The sequence below is a fragment of the Bombina bombina genome, chromosome 6 (assembly GCF_027579735.1).
Source record: "Bombina bombina isolate aBomBom1 chromosome 6, aBomBom1.pri, whole genome shotgun sequence".
NCBI classification, from domain to species: domain Eukaryota; kingdom Metazoa; phylum Chordata; class Amphibia; order Anura; family Bombinatoridae; genus Bombina; species Bombina bombina.
This window is the reverse complement of record NC_069504.1, coordinates 902,413,601-902,435,736: the sequence shown is the minus strand read 5'-3', so window position 1 is coordinate 902,435,736 and position 22,136 is coordinate 902,413,601. Positions and strand designations below refer to the sequence as shown.

Genomic DNA, 22,136 nt, shown 5'->3' with positions numbered 1-22,136 from the left:
ATAATACTTTGAATACACTAAGATTTATGGAAGTGCTATTGTAAGATCTCTGAATTGTGAATTTTAAAGGGACAGTCTACTCCAGTTTGTTTTAGTGTTTCTTTCTGAATCATGAAATTTTAATTTTGACTAGACTGTCCCTTTAAGTCTTCAATAAAATTTGCACTCACTGGACATAAAACGATAAACGTTTATTTATTCACATAAGAATATTTTAATGTTTAGTGGTTCAGTATAATTATGTGAATCTCTGTTGAAATACATGTTTTATTATTTAAAGTCCAGCACGTACCAGTTTCATTGTGGAATTATTTGAATTAATCATTTAGAAATAAAAATGTGTGTGTATATATATATATATATATATTATTATCGGAGGGAGATACAAAAGTTATTTTGTTTTGCTTACTTGTAATTTTATTCTACTTATAGGTTCACAGCTTCATTAAGACAGCTGAGCTGGAAGAGGTGGACTTTGCTGGCTGGTTGTGTTCCACTATGGGTCTAAAACAGCCCAGTACGCCCACTCATGCCGCTGGGATGTGAGGGGAAAGAGGAAGTGATGCCAGGCAAGGCAGAGATCGCCACCACATCTCGCTCCTGCCTTCATACAGGGTGGGCTCTCTGCAGAATGTGCCAAAAACAGCCAGCCTCTTTTCATTCCCTATAAACCCTTCATTGAAAGAGAGGGCCTTTGGGACACAAGATTAACAAACGTGTACCAGTGTTTAGTTGGCCCTGTGTGCAACAGGGTCCCTGCTTGTGTCCTATGATGCTTTGTGGTACCTGTGATGCTATACGTACAAGATAAAGAGAATAGTCTGGTAGCCTGGAACATACCGAAGGTTAAAGGTCATTGTAACAGAAGTTGGCTTATAGGGTTAGTCTCACATTGGACCAAACTGAACTCATAGTAGTTAAATCTCCAGCTGTTGGCTCATCTTGAAACCAGAAACAAAAACGCCTAAAAAAGTATATTTACATTCTAGCCAGATCAAATAGAAGTAACATACAGTATTTGGTTACAAATGTTTACTAAAATACATTTTTAAAAAAATCAGTTTTAAAATATTGAGTAGTGTGGATAGTTCAGGTTTGGTTTCCATTTGTGACTGCCCATCACATTACAATTTTCTCTTCTGGCAGTTTGTGTTCCATACTGGCTGGAGCTCTGAGCCTTGCGTGTTCTCTTCAGGCAACTGTATTTGAACCCGCGTCCAAAGCCATAAACCAAGGGCCTGTCTGCTTTAGGAAAGGTTTACTCCTCTCTGTCAGAGCACTATGCACTTTGCTATTCAAGTTTATTACATATAAACTGTCAAATGTTGAAAATATACCACTAAAATAGGACTCTTTGGAGAGATTTTTGTAAAAAAATAAAAAATAATAATTGGGCATATGCATAAAAAAATCTAGCACTCTATAAGTAAGTAGCACACCTACTCTTCGGCAGCATACCTGCGTATCTTGCTGATCTGCATACAAAAACTTAGCAAACATCTACAGAGTAATATCTTTTAATCTATCAGTCTTCTTAAAAAGGGGGGGGGGGAAAACAACATTTGAAAATAAATCCTACAAGTGGAGGATGAAAACAGTAGTAAAAATAACATTCAAAACATAACATATTTGTGAGGAATGTTAAAGATGAGAGGTAGTTGCCAACATGGATCGGATTGTCAAATCAAAGGGTTGCAATGTGCTTCCCACTTAAAGGGACATTAAACACTAAATAATTTTAATAAGCATAGTATTGAGGTTATTCTCTGCATCCCTCTGTACTCATGGGTGTTGCCATGTTAAATCTATCTTTTATTACATTGCAGTGCTGACCTGTTTGCAGGTATCTGAAGGAAAGTTGATTCACATATTCAGTGTAACTTGGGTTCCATAATGGCAGCACCCATGATTACAGGGCGGTGCATGAAATATATTTATCGTCCCTTTCACATAGGCTTGTCTAAGCCTTGCTTACTGATTTATTATTATAAGTTATTTGTAGAGCACCAACAGATTCTGCAGTAATAAAAATGATCGAATGTGTTAGGGTTTTTATTATTGCTTGAACAGAAATAATAACACATACTTAAAGTCTGATCTGAACTGGCAATGCACTTCATATCCCAAGCAAAGGGATTGGTTCAGGAGATGTGGCAGTACAGAGCTTACTTTAATTTGGGGGGGGGGGGTGTGGACTAAACACAGTTATACACAAACAATAGTGCTATAATAAAATGTTACAGCAAATTATATCCCTTTAACAGCTACATCCATTCTCTTTGAGATCAATAACAATTGCAATCTATTTTAAACACACATTTTCAATACACCTCCCTAGATTTAGATAAAAGATTGCTATAGTTGGTTGATCCTGTCATTTGCTGCAAGCTCAGTAAATTTACAGAGAACTGCCAAGTCAGAGTAGGATGATCTTTGTGAATATACTAAGAGAGTGATCTTGTCAAGGTTTAATGATTTATCTTCTACTGAGACAACTTTAGCAGAATGTTGTTTTTTCTTTTTTAATTCTTGATACATGTGCCCATATTCCGCAGAATGTTTTTATCTTTTCGAGATTTTATAGCCTTTCAAAGCACTGAACTCTAGAAGAGTGTGGGGAAATAAGATGCATTAGTACAAACAACTGTTTGCAATGTGCTCCGTCAGAGAAGGAAATCGGTATCCAGCAGTCCTTTCACTGCCTCCTGCCTGTGCCTATTTGCTTATCCTGATTCATATTTATTTTATTGTTGACTGTGATGTGCGATTTTCTCTGAATTATTATTGCTAGCCTGCCCCTAAGGATTGCAAATCGGAGAAGTGTGCTGTATTCCTTTTACTAGTAACTGCCATTTATGTGGCCCAAGGTTCTAGACAAGGGGGCGTTAGACCTACAACAGAATTCCCTTCATTAAGAAACTTCTGCATTTTGTTTCAGAACATTGTACCTTTTAAATTCTCTGATGTATTATCTTTAATTCTAATAAATATTGTGAAAAACCTTGTTTAATCTATTTGCAAAAAAACTAAAAATACAAAAAAAAACCCACATGATCTCTACAATTTAAATGCACACAGTTTAAAATATTTACACAATTTATTCACATTCCAGAATCTCAGTGCTTGGACATGTGGCAATTGAAAGGTGTTAATATTATATCAACAAATAAAAGCCCTGAATAATACCCATGAGTAACGATCCAACGCTCTTTGTACAGCTACTAATACAGACTAAATTCTGTTCATACAAAACTGGTATGTGCTTTTTCTAAACGCTGAATAGAATAATAAAAAAAAAAAAGACAAGGGGGAAAAAAAGTTACAACTCAGATATAAAAAGTATACCACACGTTTTCAAAGGTCCACATCCCATATATTTTAGATTTGGCAAAAGTATTTAAGCCCAGATTTTCTTCTGCCACCATCATTTGTACACACCATCCTGAGTTCCAATAAATGCTTTAGTGCCAGAGGTCACAGAAGTTAAATACTAGGATGCTGCCCCCCCATATGTTAGACGCTGACTGTATCTTTCAGTTACAAGAGAATTCAGTGCACTGGGAAACAGAACCAGTCGAAATGACTGAGTTCAATCCTTTGGATTATAGGTAAACTTGCAAAGCACCTTTAAATTGAAGGCATATGAATGAATAAAGATCTTGTATCCCCTTCAATGGGTGAATAAAGGTCAGACACTGCACTACAAACTCATTAACCTAAGTTGCTCCTTTGTGTAACTAGGGAATACAGGACTGAAATTTAACATTTCAAACCACATGCTACAAACAATCCTTTGGAAATGGGGCTGTAGTTGGTCTGATTCCCTTCCCATGAAGCTCCATTGTGAACACACCATAGGAACAATCTTTTTCTTGAGTAACAATTGGATTTCTCTATGTGTCCGAGTCCTCCTCTTCCATCTCTTCCTGATCCTGAGAATAATCCAGAGTGCTGAGCTGAAGTTCTGTTTGATTTATTACAGCTTCATCATCCACATTCTGCTCACCCTGCAGAACAATGGGAGAGCAACATATCACACTTAATTTTATTTTAGACAATAACATTCATCACTTGCTGCTGCTACAATGGCGACACACAACCAGTTTAAGGTGTAATTATATAAATGTATATACAATAATCATCATTATTCTAGGATTGATCCAAGTGAAAATTGTTTTATTGGCACAATTTGCAAATACTGACCAGGACCACACCCTCTCCCTGTAAGATGAAATTTGAGACACTGCATAGATATATATAGATATATATATATATATATATATATATATATATATATATATATATATATATATATATATATATATATAAAAAATATATAATAACTGTAGTAATTCCAAGCACTCACTGTTCAGTAAAAATGCCTGGGTGCACTCTATATTAAGGAACATATATCGACAGTTTATGGGAATAAAGAGGCACTCACAGGTTTTAACTATTCAAAAATTCTTCAGCGTTTATTGATTCAGGTTGATGTTTCGATCAATACCAGGATCGTTTCAGTTCTAAGATAGGGAGAGTCTACGGCTTCATTCCTTACTGTGTGGAAATACAACACCTGGCCACCAGGAGGAGGAAAAGACACACCAGCCAAAGGATTAAATATATCTCCCACTTCCTCATTACCCCAGTCATTCTTTGCCTTTCATCACATTGGGAGGTGGCAGAAAATTCAGAGAGTCCTGAAAAAGGGTATCTGCCCTTCGAGATAGGACTGGGGTTTTAAGTAGTCATGTCAACCTCTCAGTGAGAGTATTGATGAAAGTTAGAGTCTGAAGATGCAGGGAAAGTTTTTCTGCAAAACCAGACTACTGCTAACAGTTCCTAAGCAATCAGTGTTGAGTGAGAGAAAGCAGGCAGTGAAACTCGTCAAGTCCATGTCAGGAGCGCTGCTATAAGACTGTAACACTTGAGATGCCGTGTTCTGTTCCACAGCATGGATCCTGGAGGTAAGATAGTTTACATTCTTACACATAGAACGCAATAACAGGTTCACTGTGTGGCTCCTTTATACATTGATAGGATCCAGTGTTAATATCCTCTGAAGGGGGTTTATTGAACAGTTGGGGTTAATTAATCAGTGTATTCATGGTTTACATGCTGATTTTTTTCCTGGGCTGATAAACTGCGTTTTGGGCTGGAACAAACAGGTTTCCCTTTCGTTTTTTAAAGTGTTGCACAGCTCCTATTACTTGCTGTACTTGTAATAACAAGGGAAGTACTGTCTTGCACTCCATGTGACCGGGTGTGGTCTATGTTCATTTCCTCCATTCCCACTGAGAACTTGAACCTGAGGAGAACGCTTCCTCTGTTAACTGTCTGGGTCTAGGAGGTGGTGAGTGCCCCAGCCATTGGGAGTATAAAGGTGCATTTTTTTTTATTTGTGTCCTTCTGTGGGTATAACCTGAGCTATGGAGGACTGACATGTTAGAAGGTACTCCTTCTGTACTAAATCATACCTGTTTATATTGTGAGGAGGCCGTGGTTTTCCCGCCCACTCAATTATGTTCCACATGTCTTAACACTGTTATAAAGTCTAAGAAGGGAGACAAGCCTGCTAAGGCTCTAAGTCCCTCTGAGCCGTCTACCTCTCAGGACTCGGCGTCCCATGAGATTACTACCCTTGCTACATTACACTCCACATGCAGTTCCCCATAGCACATCTAATCCTCCATCCGGAGGAGGCCTTCTTCCTGCGGACTTTGCTGCGCCGTTACAAACGTCAGTGTCTGCGGCCCTCAGTGCATTACCTCGCTCTAACAAACGCAAGAGAAAGGTTAAACATAGCTCTCCCGAGTCATCTAAATATTTATCGGATTTAGCTATTATGTCCCAGTTATCTGATAATGAGTTAACCTCTGTAGCTTCAGAGGGTGAACTTTCTGGGTCGGAGTCCTTAGCATCTAAGTCTCCTGCTGCAGAGGAACCATCCTTTAGATTTAAAATTGAGCACTTGAATTTTTTATTAAAGCGGGTTCTGTCTATGTTAGAGGTTCCAGAGGCCGCGCTGCCTGAAGAACCTATGATTATTATTATACTTTATTTATGAAACGCCATCATATTCCGCAGCGCTGTCCATGGATACAGTTCATTTAAATAAAACAATAATATAAAACTTCTAAGAGACAGGACAAAATTTACAAACACATACAGGAGGAATCGAGGGCCCTATTCCCAAGGGAACTTACAATCTAGAAGGGTAGGAGGTTGAGAAACAGGAGGTGAGGACTGCAAGATTGAGAAAGCTGTTAATGCAGAGTTAGAGGAGGGAAATGTTGTTAGGTAAGAGAAATACTATTTAGTTGGGTGGTAGGCTTCTCTGAACAGAAAAGTCTTCAGAGAGCATTTAAAGGAAGAAAGATTAGGGCAAAGCCTGACAGCACGAGGGAGTGTATTCCAGAGGGTAGGTGCTGCATGACAGAAGTCCTGCAGTCTAGCATGAGAGGAGGTGATAGTCGCAGATGCAAGGAGCAGGTCATTGTTGGATATTAGTGGCAGGCTGGAGTATAGTTGTTGATTATTGAGGATAGGTAGGAGGATAGGTAGGGGGAGCGGTGTTGGTGAGCGCTTTGTATACAAGGGCGAGAATTTTATTCTGCTGTGTATGGGGAGCCAATGAAGGGACTCGCATAGAGGTGCAGCAGATACAGAGCAACGGGAAAGGTGGATCAGCCTGGCAGAGGCATTTAGGATGGAGTGAATGGGGGAGAGGCGGGAAAGAGGAAGGCCAGTAAGTAGGTTATTGCAATAGTCAAGTCAGGAAATAACAAGGGAGTGGATTATTTGCTTTGTGGTGTTAGCGCACAGAAAAGGTTGAATCCTGGAAATGTTGCGTAGATGGTTGCGGCAGGATATAGAAAGCGATTGGATATGGGGGGCGAAGGATAGATTTGAGTCAAGTGTAACTCTGAGGCAGCGGACTTGGGGCGATGGGGAAATGGTGATGCCGTCAACAGGGATAGAGAAGTCACAAGTCGTGTAGAGCTTGAGGGGGGGATAAGAAGGAGCATAGTTTTGGACATGTTAATCTTTACGTGGTGGAGAGGATGAGTCACCGGCAAATGACCTGTGAGAAAGATAAGAGTGAATCCAGGAAAGAGCAGTATCACAGAGGCCAAAAGAGCTAAGGGTCTGTAGGAGGAGGGGGTGGTCAACTGTGTCGAAGGCAGCTGAAAGGTCAAGTAAGATGAGTATGGAGTAGTGGCCAATATTTTTAGCAGAGAGATGATTCTTAAATTAGACAGAGTTTATGAAGACAGGAAAGTTCCTTTGACTTTTCCTGTCCCGGTTAAGATGGCGAATATTATTAAGAACGAATGGGAAAGAATTGGTTCTTTCTTTTCCCCCTCGTCTACTTTTAAAAAGTTGTTCCCGGTCCCGGATTTGTGGGGCTGCATTCCTAAGGTGGATGGTGCTACCTCTATGCTTGCTAAACGTACTACTATACCTCTTGAGGATAGTTCTTCTAAGAAAATGGAAACCTTTCTGAGAAAGATGTTTCAACATACAGGATCTTTGTTTCAACCGGCGGCTGCAGTTGCCGGAACGGCTATCTACTGGTGCAACTCTTTGTCAGAACTCATTGAGGTGGAGTCTCCCCTCGAGGATATTCAAGACAGAAGTAAAGCTCTGAGAATTGCTAATTCTTTTATCTGTGATGCGAACATGCAAATTGTTTGCCTAAATGCAAAGGCCTCTGGCTTTGCAGTCCTAGCCCGCCAGGCACTTTGGTTAAAGTCTTGGTCTGCGGATATGACTTCTAAGTCCAGACTCCTTTCTCTTCCCTTCAAGGAAAAGATTTTATTTTGTCCAGGCCTGGGCTCCATTATTTTTACGGTTACCGGAGGCAAGGGTGCCTTCCTACTGCAAGATAACAATCCTCCTCCAAGCCCGAGCAAGTCCTGGAATAAATCCAAGCAGAATAAGAAGCCCGCCGGAAAGAAAACGGCATGAAGGGGCGGCCCCTGATCCGGGATTGGATCGCGTAGGGGGCAGACTCCTTTTTCAGATGTCTGGTTCAAGGACGTACAGGATCCGTGGGTCCTGGAGGTGGTATCTCAGGGATACAAGATGGGCTTCAAATCTCACCCGCCAAGGGGCAGATTCGTTCTATTGAATCGGTCTACCAGACCAAAAAAGAGGGATGCCTTTCTAAAGTGTGTTCGGGATCAATCCTCCTTAGGAGTTGTAGTCCCGGTGCCTATCGAAGAAAGAGGTTTAAGGTTTTATTCAAACCTTTTCTTGGTCCCAAAGGAGGGAACTTTCTGCCCAATTCAGGACCTGAAGTGCTTAAACAAATTTCTCAGTGTCCCTTCCTTCAAGATGGAGACCATAAGGTCCGTCATTCCTTTAATTCAGGAAGGCCAGTTTGTGACCGCTATAGATCTGAAGGAGGCTTACCTTCATGTTGCAATCCACAGGGAACACTTTCAGTTCCTGAGGTTTGCATTCCTGGACCAGTGCTTCCAGTTCATTGCCCTTCTATTTGGCCTAGCTACTGCTCCGAGAATCTTTACGAAGGTTCTGGGGGCTCTTCTAGCCGTTGCCAGAACGTTATTGCAGTAGCCTCATACTTGGACGATATTCTTAATATATTAACTTCAGCATGTCTTGCCCTCCTTGAGTCCCTCTGTGGCTCAGTGTATGGAGGAGATTGGTCTCATGGTGTTCTGCATGGACATAATTCCTTTTGCCAGGTTCCGTCTCAGATCTTTACAACAGTGCATGCTGAGGCAGTGGAACGGCGATCATTCAGATCTGTCTCAACAGATTGTATTAGACAGCCAGTCGAGAGAATTGCTCTCTTGGTGGATCTGTCCAGATTATCTGTCCCGAGGGACATGCTTCTTAAGACCATCCAGGGAGATTGTGACTATGGACGCAAGCCTATCCGGATGGGGAGCTGTTTGGGGTGCCAGGAAGGCACAGGGGTTGTGGACTCATAAGGAGTCCTCCCTCCCGATCAATATTTTGGAACTACAGGCAATCTTCAAGGCCTTGAAGGCTTGGCCACGTCTGGGTTTGTGCCAGTTTATCAGATTCCAATCAGACAATATAACCTTGGTGGCTTACATCAATCATCAGGGGGAACGAGAAGTTCCTTGGCGATGAAGGAAGTATCTCAGACTCTGGAGTAGGCAGAGGCCCACAGCTGTTCGCTGTAAGCCATCCACATTCTGGGTGTGGACAACTGGGATGCGGATTTTCTCAGCAGGCAATCCTTCCACCCAGGGGAATGGTCTCTCCATCCCGAGGTGTTTGCAAAGATATGCAGCAAGTGGGGGACGCCGGAAATAGATCTCATGGCGTCTCGTCTCAATACCAAGCTACCCAGGTACGGGTCGAGGGATCTCCAAGCAGATCTAATAGATGCACTAGCAGTGCCCTGGAGGTTCAAACTCATATCTTTTTCCTCCATTACCGCTTCTTCTTCAAGTGGTGGCCCGCATCAAGCAGGAGCGGGTATCAGTAATCCTGATTGCTCCATGATGGCCGCAAAGGAGGTGGTTCGCGGATCTAGTGGGGGGGATGTCCTCATCTCCTCCATGGAAGTTACCTTGTCGCAGAGACCTGCTGATACAAGGTCCATTTGTTCATCAAAATTTAGATTCTCTGAGGCTGACTGCGTGGAGATTGAACGCTTAGGCTTGGCCAAGAGAGGTTTCTCTGAGAGTGTCATTGATACTCTTATTCAAGCTCATAAACCAGTTACTCAACGTATCTACCACAAGGTGTGGAGGACCTACTTATTCTGGTGTAAAGAGCTTGGTTTTTCCTGGCACAGAGTTAAGGTTGCCAGGATCTTATCTTTTCTCCAGGATGGGCTGGAGAAGGGCCTTTCTTCTAGTTCCCTGAGGGGACAGATTTCGGCCTTGTTGATTTTATTACACAAGAGACTGGCTGAGTTTCTAGACATGCAGTCCTTTGTTAAGGCTCTGATTAGGAACAGACCTGTGTTTAGATCTGAGGCTCCTCCTTGAAACCTAAATCTTGTTCTTCGGGTTTTGCAACAGGTTCCGTTTGTTTCTGAGATCTCTGCTTTGCAATAGTGAGCCCCCTTATCCGATTTTTCATGCAGATAAGGCAGTTTTACGTCCTAAATTAGGTTTTCTTCCTACGGTTGTGTCAGATCGAAACATCAATGAGGAAATTGTGGTTCCTTCCTTGTGTCCTAATCGTTCTTCATCAAAGGAACGCTTACTTCACAATATGGATGTGGTTCGTGCCTTGAAGTTCTATATTCAGGCTACTAAGGAGTTTAGACAATCTTCCTCTTTGTTTTTTGTAAATTTTGGGAAGCGTAAGGGGCAGAAGGCTACTTCAACTTACCTATCTTTTTCTTTAAGGAGTGTCATCCACTTAGCTTACAAGACAGTGGGACATTGTCCTCCTGAGAGGAAAACGGCTCATTCCACTAGAGCAGTGGCTTCCTCTTGGGCCTTTAAGAACAAGGACTCTATGGATCAGATTTGTAAGGTGGCTACCTGTTCCTCCTTACATACTTTTTCAAAATTGTACAAGTTTGATGTTTTTGCTTCAGCTGAAGCAGTTTTTGGGAGAAAAGTTTTGCAGGCTGTGGTGCCCTTAGAATAGGGTTCGCCTCTTTTCTGTCCCCTCCCGTTATTCATTCAGTGTCCTCTGGAGCTTGGGTATAGTTTTCACAAAAGTAAAGAATGAAGCCTTGGACTCTCCCTATCTTCGGAAGGAAAACATAATTTATGCTTACCAGATAAATTCCTTTCCTTCCGGATAGGGAGAGTCCATGCTCCCCGCACGTTTTTTCTTGTCTATGGGCGGTCCCCTATTTATTCTTTTCTTGTGGCACCATTTATACCCTAATGTTTCTCCTACTTTTTCTTGCTCCCTCGGCAGAATGACTGGGGTAGTGAGGAAGTGGGAGGGATATTTAAGCCTTTGGCTGGGGTGTCTTTGCCTCCTCCTGGTGGCCAGGTCTTATATTTCCCAACAGTAAGGAATGAAGCTGTGGACTCTCCCTATCCGGAAGGTAAGGAATTTATCTGGTAAACATAAATTATGTTTTTCAAGACCAATTTTAAATCTTGTCCCAAAAGTATGTCTCAAATTTAGGCAGAGACAAGATTTTGAAAAAGATCCTGGTATGGATCGAAACTTCAACCTGAATCAATAAAAGCTGAAGAATTTTTAAAAAGTTAGACCTGTGAGTGTCTCTTTATTCCCAAAGACACGTGTGTGTGTGTGCGTGTGTGTGTGTATAGTTCTCCCCAGGACCTTCACCTGACTGATTTCTCTCACCACCTGGCAAAAAAAATCAGCTAATATTAAAAATGTTAAACTTTTATTGCACAAATTATCATTCAATACATTTATGCTGAACTATGCAATATGAGACACACACACACACATATATATATATATATATATATATATATATATATATTCTGACGGTACTATGTATACAGAAGTATTAAAGGTCTAAAACTACCTTTAGCTTGCATGTATAAGCTGTATTATGAAGTAAATGTTGCGTAAATGACATAAAATATTGTTGTTGTTTTTTATTATTATTATTTTTTTTAACCAGAATCAGTCCATTCACAGTATTCATTAATATGGGGGAGGGGGGGGGGAAATCTATCAATAGCAAGTGACCACATGCCACCTCTTCCCATGGTGAAGTGAAGTAAATCTTATATTTAAATTACAGTTAAAGGGACAGCCTAGTCCAAAATAAACTTTTATGATTCAAATAGGGCATGTAATTTTAAACAAATTTCCAATTTACTTTTATCACCAATTTTGCTTTGTTCCCTTGCTATTCTTAGTTCCCTTGCTATTCTTAGTTGAAAGCTAAATCTAGGAGGTTCATATGTTAAATTTCTAAGCCCTGGAAGGCCGCCTCTTCTCTCAGGGCATTTTGACAGTTTTCACCACTAGAGGGTGTTAGTTCATGTGTGTCATATAGATGACACGGTGCTCACGCACGTGGAGTTCTTATGAGCCAATACCAGATTTTTTTGTTGTTTAAAAAAGATAGATAATTCCCTTATTACCTATTCCTCAGTTTTGCATAACACGGTTATATAAATATACTTTTTACCTCTGTGATTACCTTGTATCTAAGCTTCTGCAGACGGCCCCCTTATCTCAGTTCTTTTGACAGACTTGCATTTTAGCCAATCAGTGCTGACTCCTAGGTAACTTCACGTGCGTGAGCTCAATGTTATCTATATGACACACATGAACTAATGCCCTCTAGTGGTAAAAAACTGTCAAAATGCATTCAGATTAGAGGCGGTCTTCAAGGTCTAAGAAATTAGCATATGAGCCTACTTAGGTTTAGCTTTCAACTAAGAATACCAAGAGAACAAAGCAAAATTGGTGATAAAAGTAAATTGGAAAGTTGTGTAAAATTACATGCCCTATTTGAATCATAAAAGTTTATTTTGGACTTGACTGTCCCTTTAAGTAAAAGGAGAAATCAGGAAAGTAGTTATTTTACAGATGATGAAAAATAGTTAAAACACTGTGCTTGATATATCAAACGTCAAGTGGACATAATTCACTATAGCAAATCATGTCTGCTGGACATTGCTTGGAAGTGAGTGTGTCCCGATATACATGGACAGACTAAAAAAGTGTAGTGGAGAAGTGATATTTTTTTTTGGGGGGGTTACTTACTTCGTCGGATGCCTCAGATTCAATCTGTTGATCCTGCTCCCCTCCAGCACTGATCATTGACTGCAAGGCCAGCTCCTCAACCTGATAGGTAAATACAAGTTCAGGAACGCAGAGGAAGGAAAAAAAATAAATATCCTATATAATAAAAGGCCAAGTGTGTTTGTCCTAAGCTGATATGCGCAGAAGAGACAGCATGAGGACAAACACACCTGGCCCTTGAGTCCATAGCTGAAGATCTGCGCCGGGGCAGAAGTGGGCGTGGCCGGGCGATAGATGAGAGATAGGGGAGAGAGCCAGCAAAAGAGATGGGGGGAGAGAGAGCCAGCAAAAGAGATGGGGGGGAGAGAGAGCCAGCAAAAGAGATGGGGGGAGAGAGAGACAGCAAAAGAGATGGGGGAGAGAGAGCGCAAAAGAGAGAGAGGGGGAGAGAGAGAGCGCGCAAAAGGGAGAGAGGGGGAGAGAGAGAGAGCGCAAAAGAGAGAGAGGGGGAGAGAGAGAGAGCGCAAAAGAGAGAGAGGGGGAGAGAGAGAGAGCGCAAAAGAGAGAGAGGGGGAGAGAGAGAGAGCGCAAAAGAGAGAGAGGGGGAGAGAGAGAGAGCGCAAAAGAGAGAGAGGGGGAGAGAGAGAGAGCGCAAAAGAGAGAGAGGGGGAGAGAGAGAGAGCGCAAAAGAGAGAGAGGGGGAGAGAGAGAGAGCGCAAAAGAGAGAGAGGGGGAGAGAGAGAGAGCGGGAGAGAGCGAGAGAGAGAGAGAGCGAGAGAGAGAGCGAGAGAGAGAGAGAGCGAGAGAGAGAGAGAGAGAGAGCGAGAGAGAGAGAGAGAGAGAGAGAGCGAGAGCGAGAGCGAGAGCGAGAGCGAGAGAGAGCGCAAAAGAGAGAGAGCGCAAAAGAGAGAGAGAGGGGGAGAGAGAGCGCAAAAGAGAGAGAGAGGGGGAGAGAGAGCGCAAAAGAGAGAGGGGGAGAGAGAGCGCAAAAGAGAGAGAGGGGGAGAGAGAGCGCAAAAGAGAGAGAGGGGAGAGAGAGCGCAAAAGAGAGAGAGAGAGGGGGAGTGCGAGCGCAAAAGAGAGAGAGAGAGGGGGAGTGCGAGCGCAAAAGAGAGAGAGAGAGGGGGAGTGCGAGCGCAAAAGAGAGAGAGAGAGAGGGGGAGTGCGAGCGCAAAAGAGAGAGGGGGAGTGCGAGCGCAAAAGAGAGAGGGGGATTGCGAGCGCAAAAGAGAGAGAGGGGGAGTGCGAGAGAGCACAAAAGAGAGAGGGGGAGTGCGAGAGAGCACAAAAGAGAGAGGGGGAGTGCGAGAGAGCACAAAAGAGAGAGGGGGAGTGCGAGAGAGCACAAAAGAGAGAGGGGGAGTGCGAGAGAGCACAAAAGAGAGAGGGGGAGTGCGAGAGAGCGCAAAAGAGAGAGAGAGGGGGAGTGCGAGAGAGCGCAAAAGAGAGAGAGAGGGGGAGTGCGAGAGAGCGCAAAAGAGAGAGAGGGGGAGTGCGAGCACAAAAGAGATAGAGGGGGAGTGCGAGCGCAAGAGAGAGAGGGGGAGTGCGAGCACAAAAGAGAGAGAGGGGGAGAGAGAGCGCAAAAGAGAGAGAGAGGGGGAGAGAGAGCGCAAAAGAGAGAGAGAGGGGGAGAGAGAGCGCAAAAGAGAGAGAGAGGGGGAGAGAGAGCGCAAAAGAGAGAGAGGGGGAGAGAGAGCGCAAAAGAGAGAGAGGGGGAGAGAGAGCGCAAAAGAGAGAGAGGGGAGAGAGAGCGCAAAAGAGAGAGAGAGAGGGGGAGTGCGAGCGCAAAAGAGAGAGAGAGGGGGAGTGCGAGCGCAAAAGAGAGAGAGAGGGGGATTGCGAGCGCAAAAGAGAGAGGGGGAGTGCGAGCGCAAAAGAGAGAGGGGGATTGCGAGCGCAAAAGAGAGAGAGGGGGAGTGCGAGAGAGCACAAAAGAGAGAGGGGGAGTGCGAGAGAGCACAAAAGAGAGAGGGGGAGTGCGAGAGAGCACAAAAGAGAGAGGGGGAGTGCGAGAGAGCACAAAAGAGAGAGGGGGAGTGCGAGAGAGCGCAAAAGAGAGAGAGAGGGGGAGTGCGAGAGAGCGCAAAAGAGAGAGAGAGGGGGAGTGCGAGAGAGCGCAAAAGAGAGAGAGCGCAAAAGAGAGAGGGGGAGAGAGCCAGCAAAAGAGATAGAGGGGGAGTGCGAGCGCAAAAGAGAGAGAGGGGGAGTGCGAGCACAAAAGAGAGAGAGGGGGAGTGCGAGCGCAAAAGAGAGAGAGGGGGAGTGCGAGAGAGCGCAAAAGAGAGAGAGGGGGGAGAGAGCGCAAAAGAGAGAGAGGGGGAGAGAGAGCGCAAAAGAGAGAGAGGGGGAGTGCGAGCGCAAAAGAGAGAGAGGGGGAGTGCGAGCGCAAAAGAGAGAGAGGGGGAGTGCGAGCGCAAAAGAGAGGGGGGGGAGTGCGAGCGCAAAAGAGAGGGGGGGGAGTGCGAGAGAGCACAAAAGAGAGAGGGGGAGTGCGAGAGAGCACAAAAGAGAGAGGGGGATAGAGAGAGCGCAAAAGAGAGAGAGAGGGGGAGTGCGAGAGAGCGCAAAAGAGAGAGGGGGAGAGAGAGCGCAAAAGAGAGAGAGGGGGAGAGAGAGAGAGAGAGAGAATATCATTTTTACATGATTGTGTCCTTTCAACGACTATGGAACAATTATATAACAGACTCAGTTCTATAGTTATTGAATATATATTTACACACACTTTTTTGGGTTTGGTTTTTACAGCAATCCATAGAACGTTGTTGAAGCATCTTATTCTATGGCCAGTTTTATTATACACTCACAATTTAATGTAACATACTGAACTTAAAGGGACATGAAACCCAAATGTTTTCTTTCATGATTTAGAAAGAGCATACAATTATAAACAACTTTCTAATTTACTTCTATTATCTATTTTGCTTCATTCTCTTGATATTCTTTGCTGAAAAGCATATCTAGATATGCTTAGTAGCTGCTGATTGGTAGCTGCACATAGATGCCTCCTGTGATTGGTTCACTGTGTGCATTGCTATTTCTTCATTAAAATATATCTAAAGAATAAAGCAAATTAGGTAATAGAAGTAAATTGGAATGTTGTTTAAAATTATATTCTCTACCTTAATCATGAAAGAAAATGTTTGGGTATAGTGTCCCTTTAAGGACACTGTAAAAATAGAATCCTCTAATTAGTTAGTAACAAACATTTGTTTAATGATAAATTGCTCTGTTAAAGCCACACAAATAGGGATATGAAACCAAATTATTATGTTTTTATGTGTGATTCAGACAAAACATACTATTTAAAAAAAGTTTCCAATTTACTTCTATTATCAAATTTGCTTTGTTCACATGGTATTCTTTGTTATAGTGATACCTAGGTAGGTGTCTGGAGCGCTACATGGTAGGAAATAGTGCTGCCTTCTAGTGCTCTTGCAAATGTATAACAGTCTTGCAAAACTGCTGCCATATAGAGCTGCAGACACATGCAAGCACCAGAGCTTACGTCCCGGCTTTTCAACAAAGACACCAAGAGAACAAGTGAAATTTGATAATAGAAATAAATTAGTTGTTTAAAATTGCATGCTCTATCAGAATAATGAAAGAAAAATTTGGGGTTTCACGTCCCTTTAACCCCTTAACGACGCATCTCGTACAGGGTACGTTTTACACAAGCTGGTCTTTAAAGACCAGCGACGTACCCTGTATCTCGTAAAGGGTTTCAAGCAGCTGGAAGCGATCCTGATCGCTTCCAGCCGCTTTCAAGGTATTGCAGTGATGCCTCAATATTGAGACATCACTGCAATACCTTTTTAGGCACACCGATGCAGAGAGAGCCACTCTGTGGCCCTCTCTGCATCGGCCAGTGATGGTGCCGATCGTTGGTGGGTGGGAGCCATTGTAGGGAGGTGGGTGGGCGGCCCATCACTAGGTAACTTCCTTCCGGCTGTGGTTGGTGCCGGGTGCGCGCGGGAGGTGAGGGGTGGGTGAGCGCGCAATCTAGCCAGACCAATTGCTGGGGGAAAATGTTTTGCGGGGAGAGGGTGGTGGGTGCAGAGGAGGGGTGATCTGGGAGGGGGATGGGGTAGGGTATGGAGGGGGGCAGCTACACTACAGAAAAAGTTAGGTTAAAAATAAATAAATAAATAATATTTTATTGCAAATTGGGTACTGGCAGACAGCTGCCAGTACCCAAAATGGTGGCTAATAGTTAGTGGGGGAAGGGTTAGAGAGCTCTTTGGGGGGGGGGGGGATCCTACAAAGCAGAATATGTTTGTTTGTTTTTAAATAATTAAAAATAAAATAAAAAAACACTTATTTTAGTACTGGCAGACTTTCTGCCAGTACTTAAGATGGCGGGGACAATTGTGGGGTGGAGGAGGGAAGAGAGCCATTTGGGAGGGATCAGGGGGTGGGATGTGTCAGGTGGGAGGCTGATCTCTACACTAAAGCTAAAATTAACACTACAAGTTACCTAATTAACCCCGTCACTGCTAGGCATAATACAAATTTGGTGCGCAGCGGCATTTAGCGGCCTTCTTATTACCAAAAAGCAATGCCAAAGCCATATATGTCTGCTATTTCTGAACAAAGGGGATCCCAGAGAAGCATTTACAACCATTTGTGCCATAATTGCACAAGCTGTTTGTAAATAATTTCATTGAGAAACCCAAAGTTAGTCAAAAAGTTAACGATATTTTTTATTTGATCGCATTTGGCGGTGAAATGGTGGCATGAAATATATAAAAATGGGCCTAGATCAATACTTTGGGTTGTCTACTACTCTACCCTAAAGCTAAAATTAACCATACAAGCTCTCTACAAGCTACCAAATTAACCCCTTCACTGCTGGGCCTAATACAAATGTGGTGCGCAGCGGCATTTAGCAGCCTTCTAATTACCAAAAAGCAACGCCAAAGCCATATATGTCTGCTATTTCTGAACAAAGGGGATCCCAGAGAAGCATTTACAACCATTTGTGCCATAATTGCACAAGTTGTTTGTAAATAATTTCAGTGAGAAACTTAATATTTGTGAAAAAGTGAACAATTTTTTTTATTTGATCGCATTTGGCGGTTAAATGGTGGCATGAAATATACCAAAATGGGCCTAGATCAATACTTTGGGTTGTCTTCTAAAAAAAAATATATATACATGTCAAGATATATTCAGGGATTCCTGACAGATATCAGTGTTCCAATGTAACTATCGCTAATTTTGAAAAAAAAAAATGGTTTGGAAATAACAAAGTGCTACTTATATTTATTGCCCTATAACTTACAAAAAAAGCAAAGAACGTGTAAACATTGGGTATTTCTAAACTCAGGACAAAATTTAGAAACTATTTAGCATGGGTGTTTTTTGGTGGTTGTAGATGTGTAACAGATTTTGGGGATCAAAGTTAGAAAAAGTGGGGGGGTTTCCATTTTTTCACCATATTTTATAATTTTTATGGTAAATTATAAGATATGATGAAAATAATGGTATCTTTAGAAAGTCCATTTAATGGCGAGAAAAACGGTATATAATATGTGTGGGTACAGTAAATGAGTAAGAGGAAAATTGCAGCTAAACACAAACACCGCAGAAATGTAAAAATAGCCCTGGTCCTTAAGGCAGAGCTTTCCAAACTTTTCATGTTGGTGACACACCTTTTAGACCTACATCATTTCGCGACACAGTAATTCTAGCAAACAGGAGGTTAAACTAACTTGTTTTAAGAGATACGGACACATACATAAATGATATAATAACGAAATGTATTTACAAGTAACAGTAAGTATGTGCAAGAATTTAAAACACGTTTAATATCACCAATAGCTACTTACTATTTTAATGGGATGTACGAGGTTGAGGGGATGAACACAGTTTCTGAATATTTGGTGGAATATTAGATAAAGACACTCGCATTTCATCATTAAGCATTTTTAAGCTTCCACTTCCTATCCATATATCAAGAACAGGAGCAGCAATGCACTACTGGGAGCTAGCTGCAAAAAAACCCAAAAACACTGACTTCAGCTCAGCGTTTAAGCTGCCACGCTCAGAGCTCTGCGAGTCCGACTGACTACTGCCCACGCTGCAAACACACTGCTGTACCACTAACTGACTACACGTGCAGTCACGAGCTGATTGAGGAGACTACACGTGCAGTCAGGAGCCAATGTGCTGCCAAAGCCGCCAATGGGAACAGTTTCAGTTCCCGCTGAGCTGCGCCAATAGGTTAAGATGATCTGTGACCCACTAGATGTCAACTATGTGATATGCGTAGTAGGCAGACAGAAAGTTGGAAACCAAAAAAAAAAAAAAAAAAATCCAAAAAATTTGTGTTGAAGCAGGGACACACCTACACTCTGATGCCGACACACTAATGTGTCACGACACACAGTTTGGAAAGCCCTGCCTTAAGGGGTTAAATTAAACTTAGTAAGTTAAAGTTTGCTCAGGAGCTATTTAATTCCCATTCCAAACCATTTTAACCTGTACACAAAACAGTAACATTGTAATTTTTTTCCCATTAAATATAGGATTTCAAAAGGTATTACAATAAATAAATAGAGCCACCAACTGAATTAGAAAAAGAGTTTGAATTAGAAAACAAAAACAGCTAAATTCAAGTTGAACCCCCTCCCCAAAAGAAAAGAAAGAAAACCTATAAAAAAAAAGATGTGTGTGTGTGTGTGTGTGTGTGTGTGTGTGTTTCTCATAGGTTTATTGAACACAGAAAAACAGTAGAAAAACTCTGAAATGTTTGACATTTGCGCAAGTACTTGATGATGAAGGATGCTGTCCGTAACTGGCAGGTAAATGCTACAGTAAATTACTAATTCTTAAATAAAAAAAAATCTGACTAAAACATAATAGCTTATTAACAGAGAAACATTAAACACAGTGAAATGCAAAATTATATAACCTTAAGGGCTCCATGTACTAAGCCGTCAATTCATCCGTCATTTTAGAGGCGGATAAACTCGCCGTTACTCGCCGCGGGCGAAATGGTGTCCGCTGTCACTATGTACTAATAATCCCCCAATAAATAGACAAGTCTAGCCCGCCGCGAGCAGTGGCGGATTATTGATAAATTTGACGCCTCGCTCGCCGCGACTAAGCTGATGTACTTAACTTTCAGTTGAATTGTCGGGCCAATTATTAACACGTGACATGCAAGGTGTCACGAACATCATAGTAGTCGCGGGAATAGAATTTTGCTCCTATAAAAGTTCAACTTATCTAAACAACTTTATTATTGTTCAAAATTTTTTGAAGAGTGATAACAGAGCGTTATTTTTGTAATATTTATTTACAATTTGGATATGGCTTCATCTGGATCTGATAATATATTAATATAAAAATAATTATAAAGATTGACAACTATACAATACAAATTTAAAATATAGATTACTCTTTAATTACAGTCGACAAATTTGGCGCAATTTATGTACATGGAAATGAGAGACAAATTAGACGCCAGTTATGCTGTACAATGCTGATATTACTGCCTTTTATATATGTCTAGACTGGCGTCTAGATTGACTTTCCTATTGTTTTGTACCTTGCCCGCCACCTAAAAGGTGGCGAGGCAAAAATAACGAGGTGGGAGCGGAAATTGTAGCGAGCGGACAAATAGATTTTTTAGTACATTCGTTTTTGGCGAGTTGGTGGTCAAATGTGTCTAATTACAGTGAAAAATGGAGAGGTAGCGAGGTTTGGCGGATAAGTACGCTCGCAATTTTAAAGATGCGAGTTTGAACATAGTTGACGACTTTGTACATATCAGTTTGCGAGTTTTGACGCGAGATTTGTTGCGGGTAGCTTAGTACATGGAGCCTTAAAAATAAAAGAAATGCTTTTTAAATCAGTCCACTAACTGATAAATTACTAATTCTTAAATAAAAAAAAAATCTGACTAAAACATAATAGCTTATTAACAGAGAAACATTAAACACAGTGAAATGCAAAATTATATAACCTTAAAAATAAAAGAAATGCTTTTTAAATCAGTCCACTAACTGATCATAAATAACTCCCAGCTGACCAAAATAGATCACCTTTAAAGGGACATTAAAACACTAAATAAATGCTAGATAGAATGATAAATTCAAAGAAAAGATTATTCTGAGAATAACATGCAAAAATTATTTTTTAAAGTTCCATTGGCTGTTTAAATATTGACAAAATAAGTATAAAGTTTTAGTGTCTATAAATCAATGGGAGCTGCCATGTTGTAACTTAGGTTACCTTATCTGCTGTGGCCAATTAGAAATAGGTCACTAGTGTGTGTAGTCAATGGCGGTGTGGAATCTAACAGTGTTCTGCGCTTCCATTTCTAACAGGAACTGACATGCTTACAATTTCAAAATGAGATTACAGAAGGGGACAAAATAAATAATGAAAGTATATTGCAGAGTATATATATATATATATATATATATATATATATATATATATATATATATATATATAGGGTGACCATATTGCCACTTTAAAAAGGGACACATATTAAAAATACATATCTCAGGGCTGTTTAAAGAACTGTTTTGTATAAAAACCCTGACATGTATTTTTCATGTGTCCCTTTTTAAAGTGGCAATATGATCACTATATATACAGTATGTATATATACACACACACAATTTATATTACAATCTCCAAGTTTTTAATGTCCCTTTAAGAGATCATAAGTGTAATACGTTTCTCTAGGAACATATTTTCCATCAGGACCAGGTAACATTTCTATCTTTTACCTTTAACCTATTAAGTTGATCGTGCAGAGAAGCCTTAATCTTGAGAAGAGTTTCCTCCTCCTTCTTGAGCTCCTGCAGGCGGCTCAGCATCCTGCCCAATGTGAAACAGTCAAGACCTGAGTGGCTGCATTTCCTGAGAACCTAAGCACCCCAAGTTTACTAATAGCATATGTCAGCGACCCAATACGTCATAGCACCGCGCAGGGTCACATGATGTATCAAAAGTCACGTGGAGTGGATCGATGCAGCGGCTTTCATGATTACTTTGGGCATTGGCAAGTAGTGCATTTGTACACTTGTGACACTATACTAAAGTTATGGCGGTTTATGGAACACATTGGAAGTTTAAAATTAATGTACATGTATTAATGAATTGGCACTATAAGGGAATCAGTAGTTAATCTATATTTTTTTCATATAATGTATACACATTACTAGACTTTGCAAATGTATTCGGCGTTTAAAGAATATGTTGCATTTCAACTGTATACACGCGAAGTGGCATCTTATACAGGTCGTGTGTTATTACACATTTTTAGTTGTTAAAAAAAAATCTTCCTCTCAATTTGACTTTTTTTTTTATCTTCTATCTCTAATGGCATTGAAATTCGATTGCTGTCTAAAATTGTCTGCAGCCTACAAGCCCTTATTTGTATTTCTGAAATGCATTGCAGAGTGGGACGGATTATTAGAGTTTGCACACACAATGTTGCAATAAATGCACCCTTTTCT

At 41.4% G+C, this 22,136-nt stretch overlaps 2 protein-coding genes across 2 annotated transcripts in view; one reads left to right on the top strand and one right to left on the bottom strand.

Moving 5' to 3' along the window:
- MAP2K1 (mitogen-activated protein kinase kinase 1) overlaps window positions 1-3,001 on the top strand; it is a 127,090-nt gene extending 124,089 nt beyond the window's left edge. Inside the window, exon 11 of the mRNA XM_053718527.1 lies at window positions 433-3,001. Within this exon, the coding sequence (XP_053574502.1) occupies window positions 433-546 (114 nt within the window). The 3' untranslated portion in view covers window positions 547-3,001. The remainder of the gene's footprint in view (window positions 1-432) is intronic.
- Window positions 3,002-3,078: 77 nt separating this feature from the next.
- SNAPC5 (small nuclear RNA activating complex polypeptide 5) lies at window positions 3,079-21,592 on the bottom strand. Its single transcript, XM_053718528.1, has 3 exons — window positions 21,405-21,592; window positions 12,679-12,759; window positions 3,079-4,007 (listed from the first exon to the last, which is right to left on the bottom strand). Exons 1-3 carry the CDS (start codon window positions 21,492-21,494, stop codon window positions 3,894-3,896), a joined length of 285 nt encoding a protein of 94 aa, XP_053574503.1. The 5' UTR covers window positions 21,495-21,592; the 3' UTR covers window positions 3,079-3,893.
- Window positions 21,593-22,136: the final 544 nt, after the last annotated feature.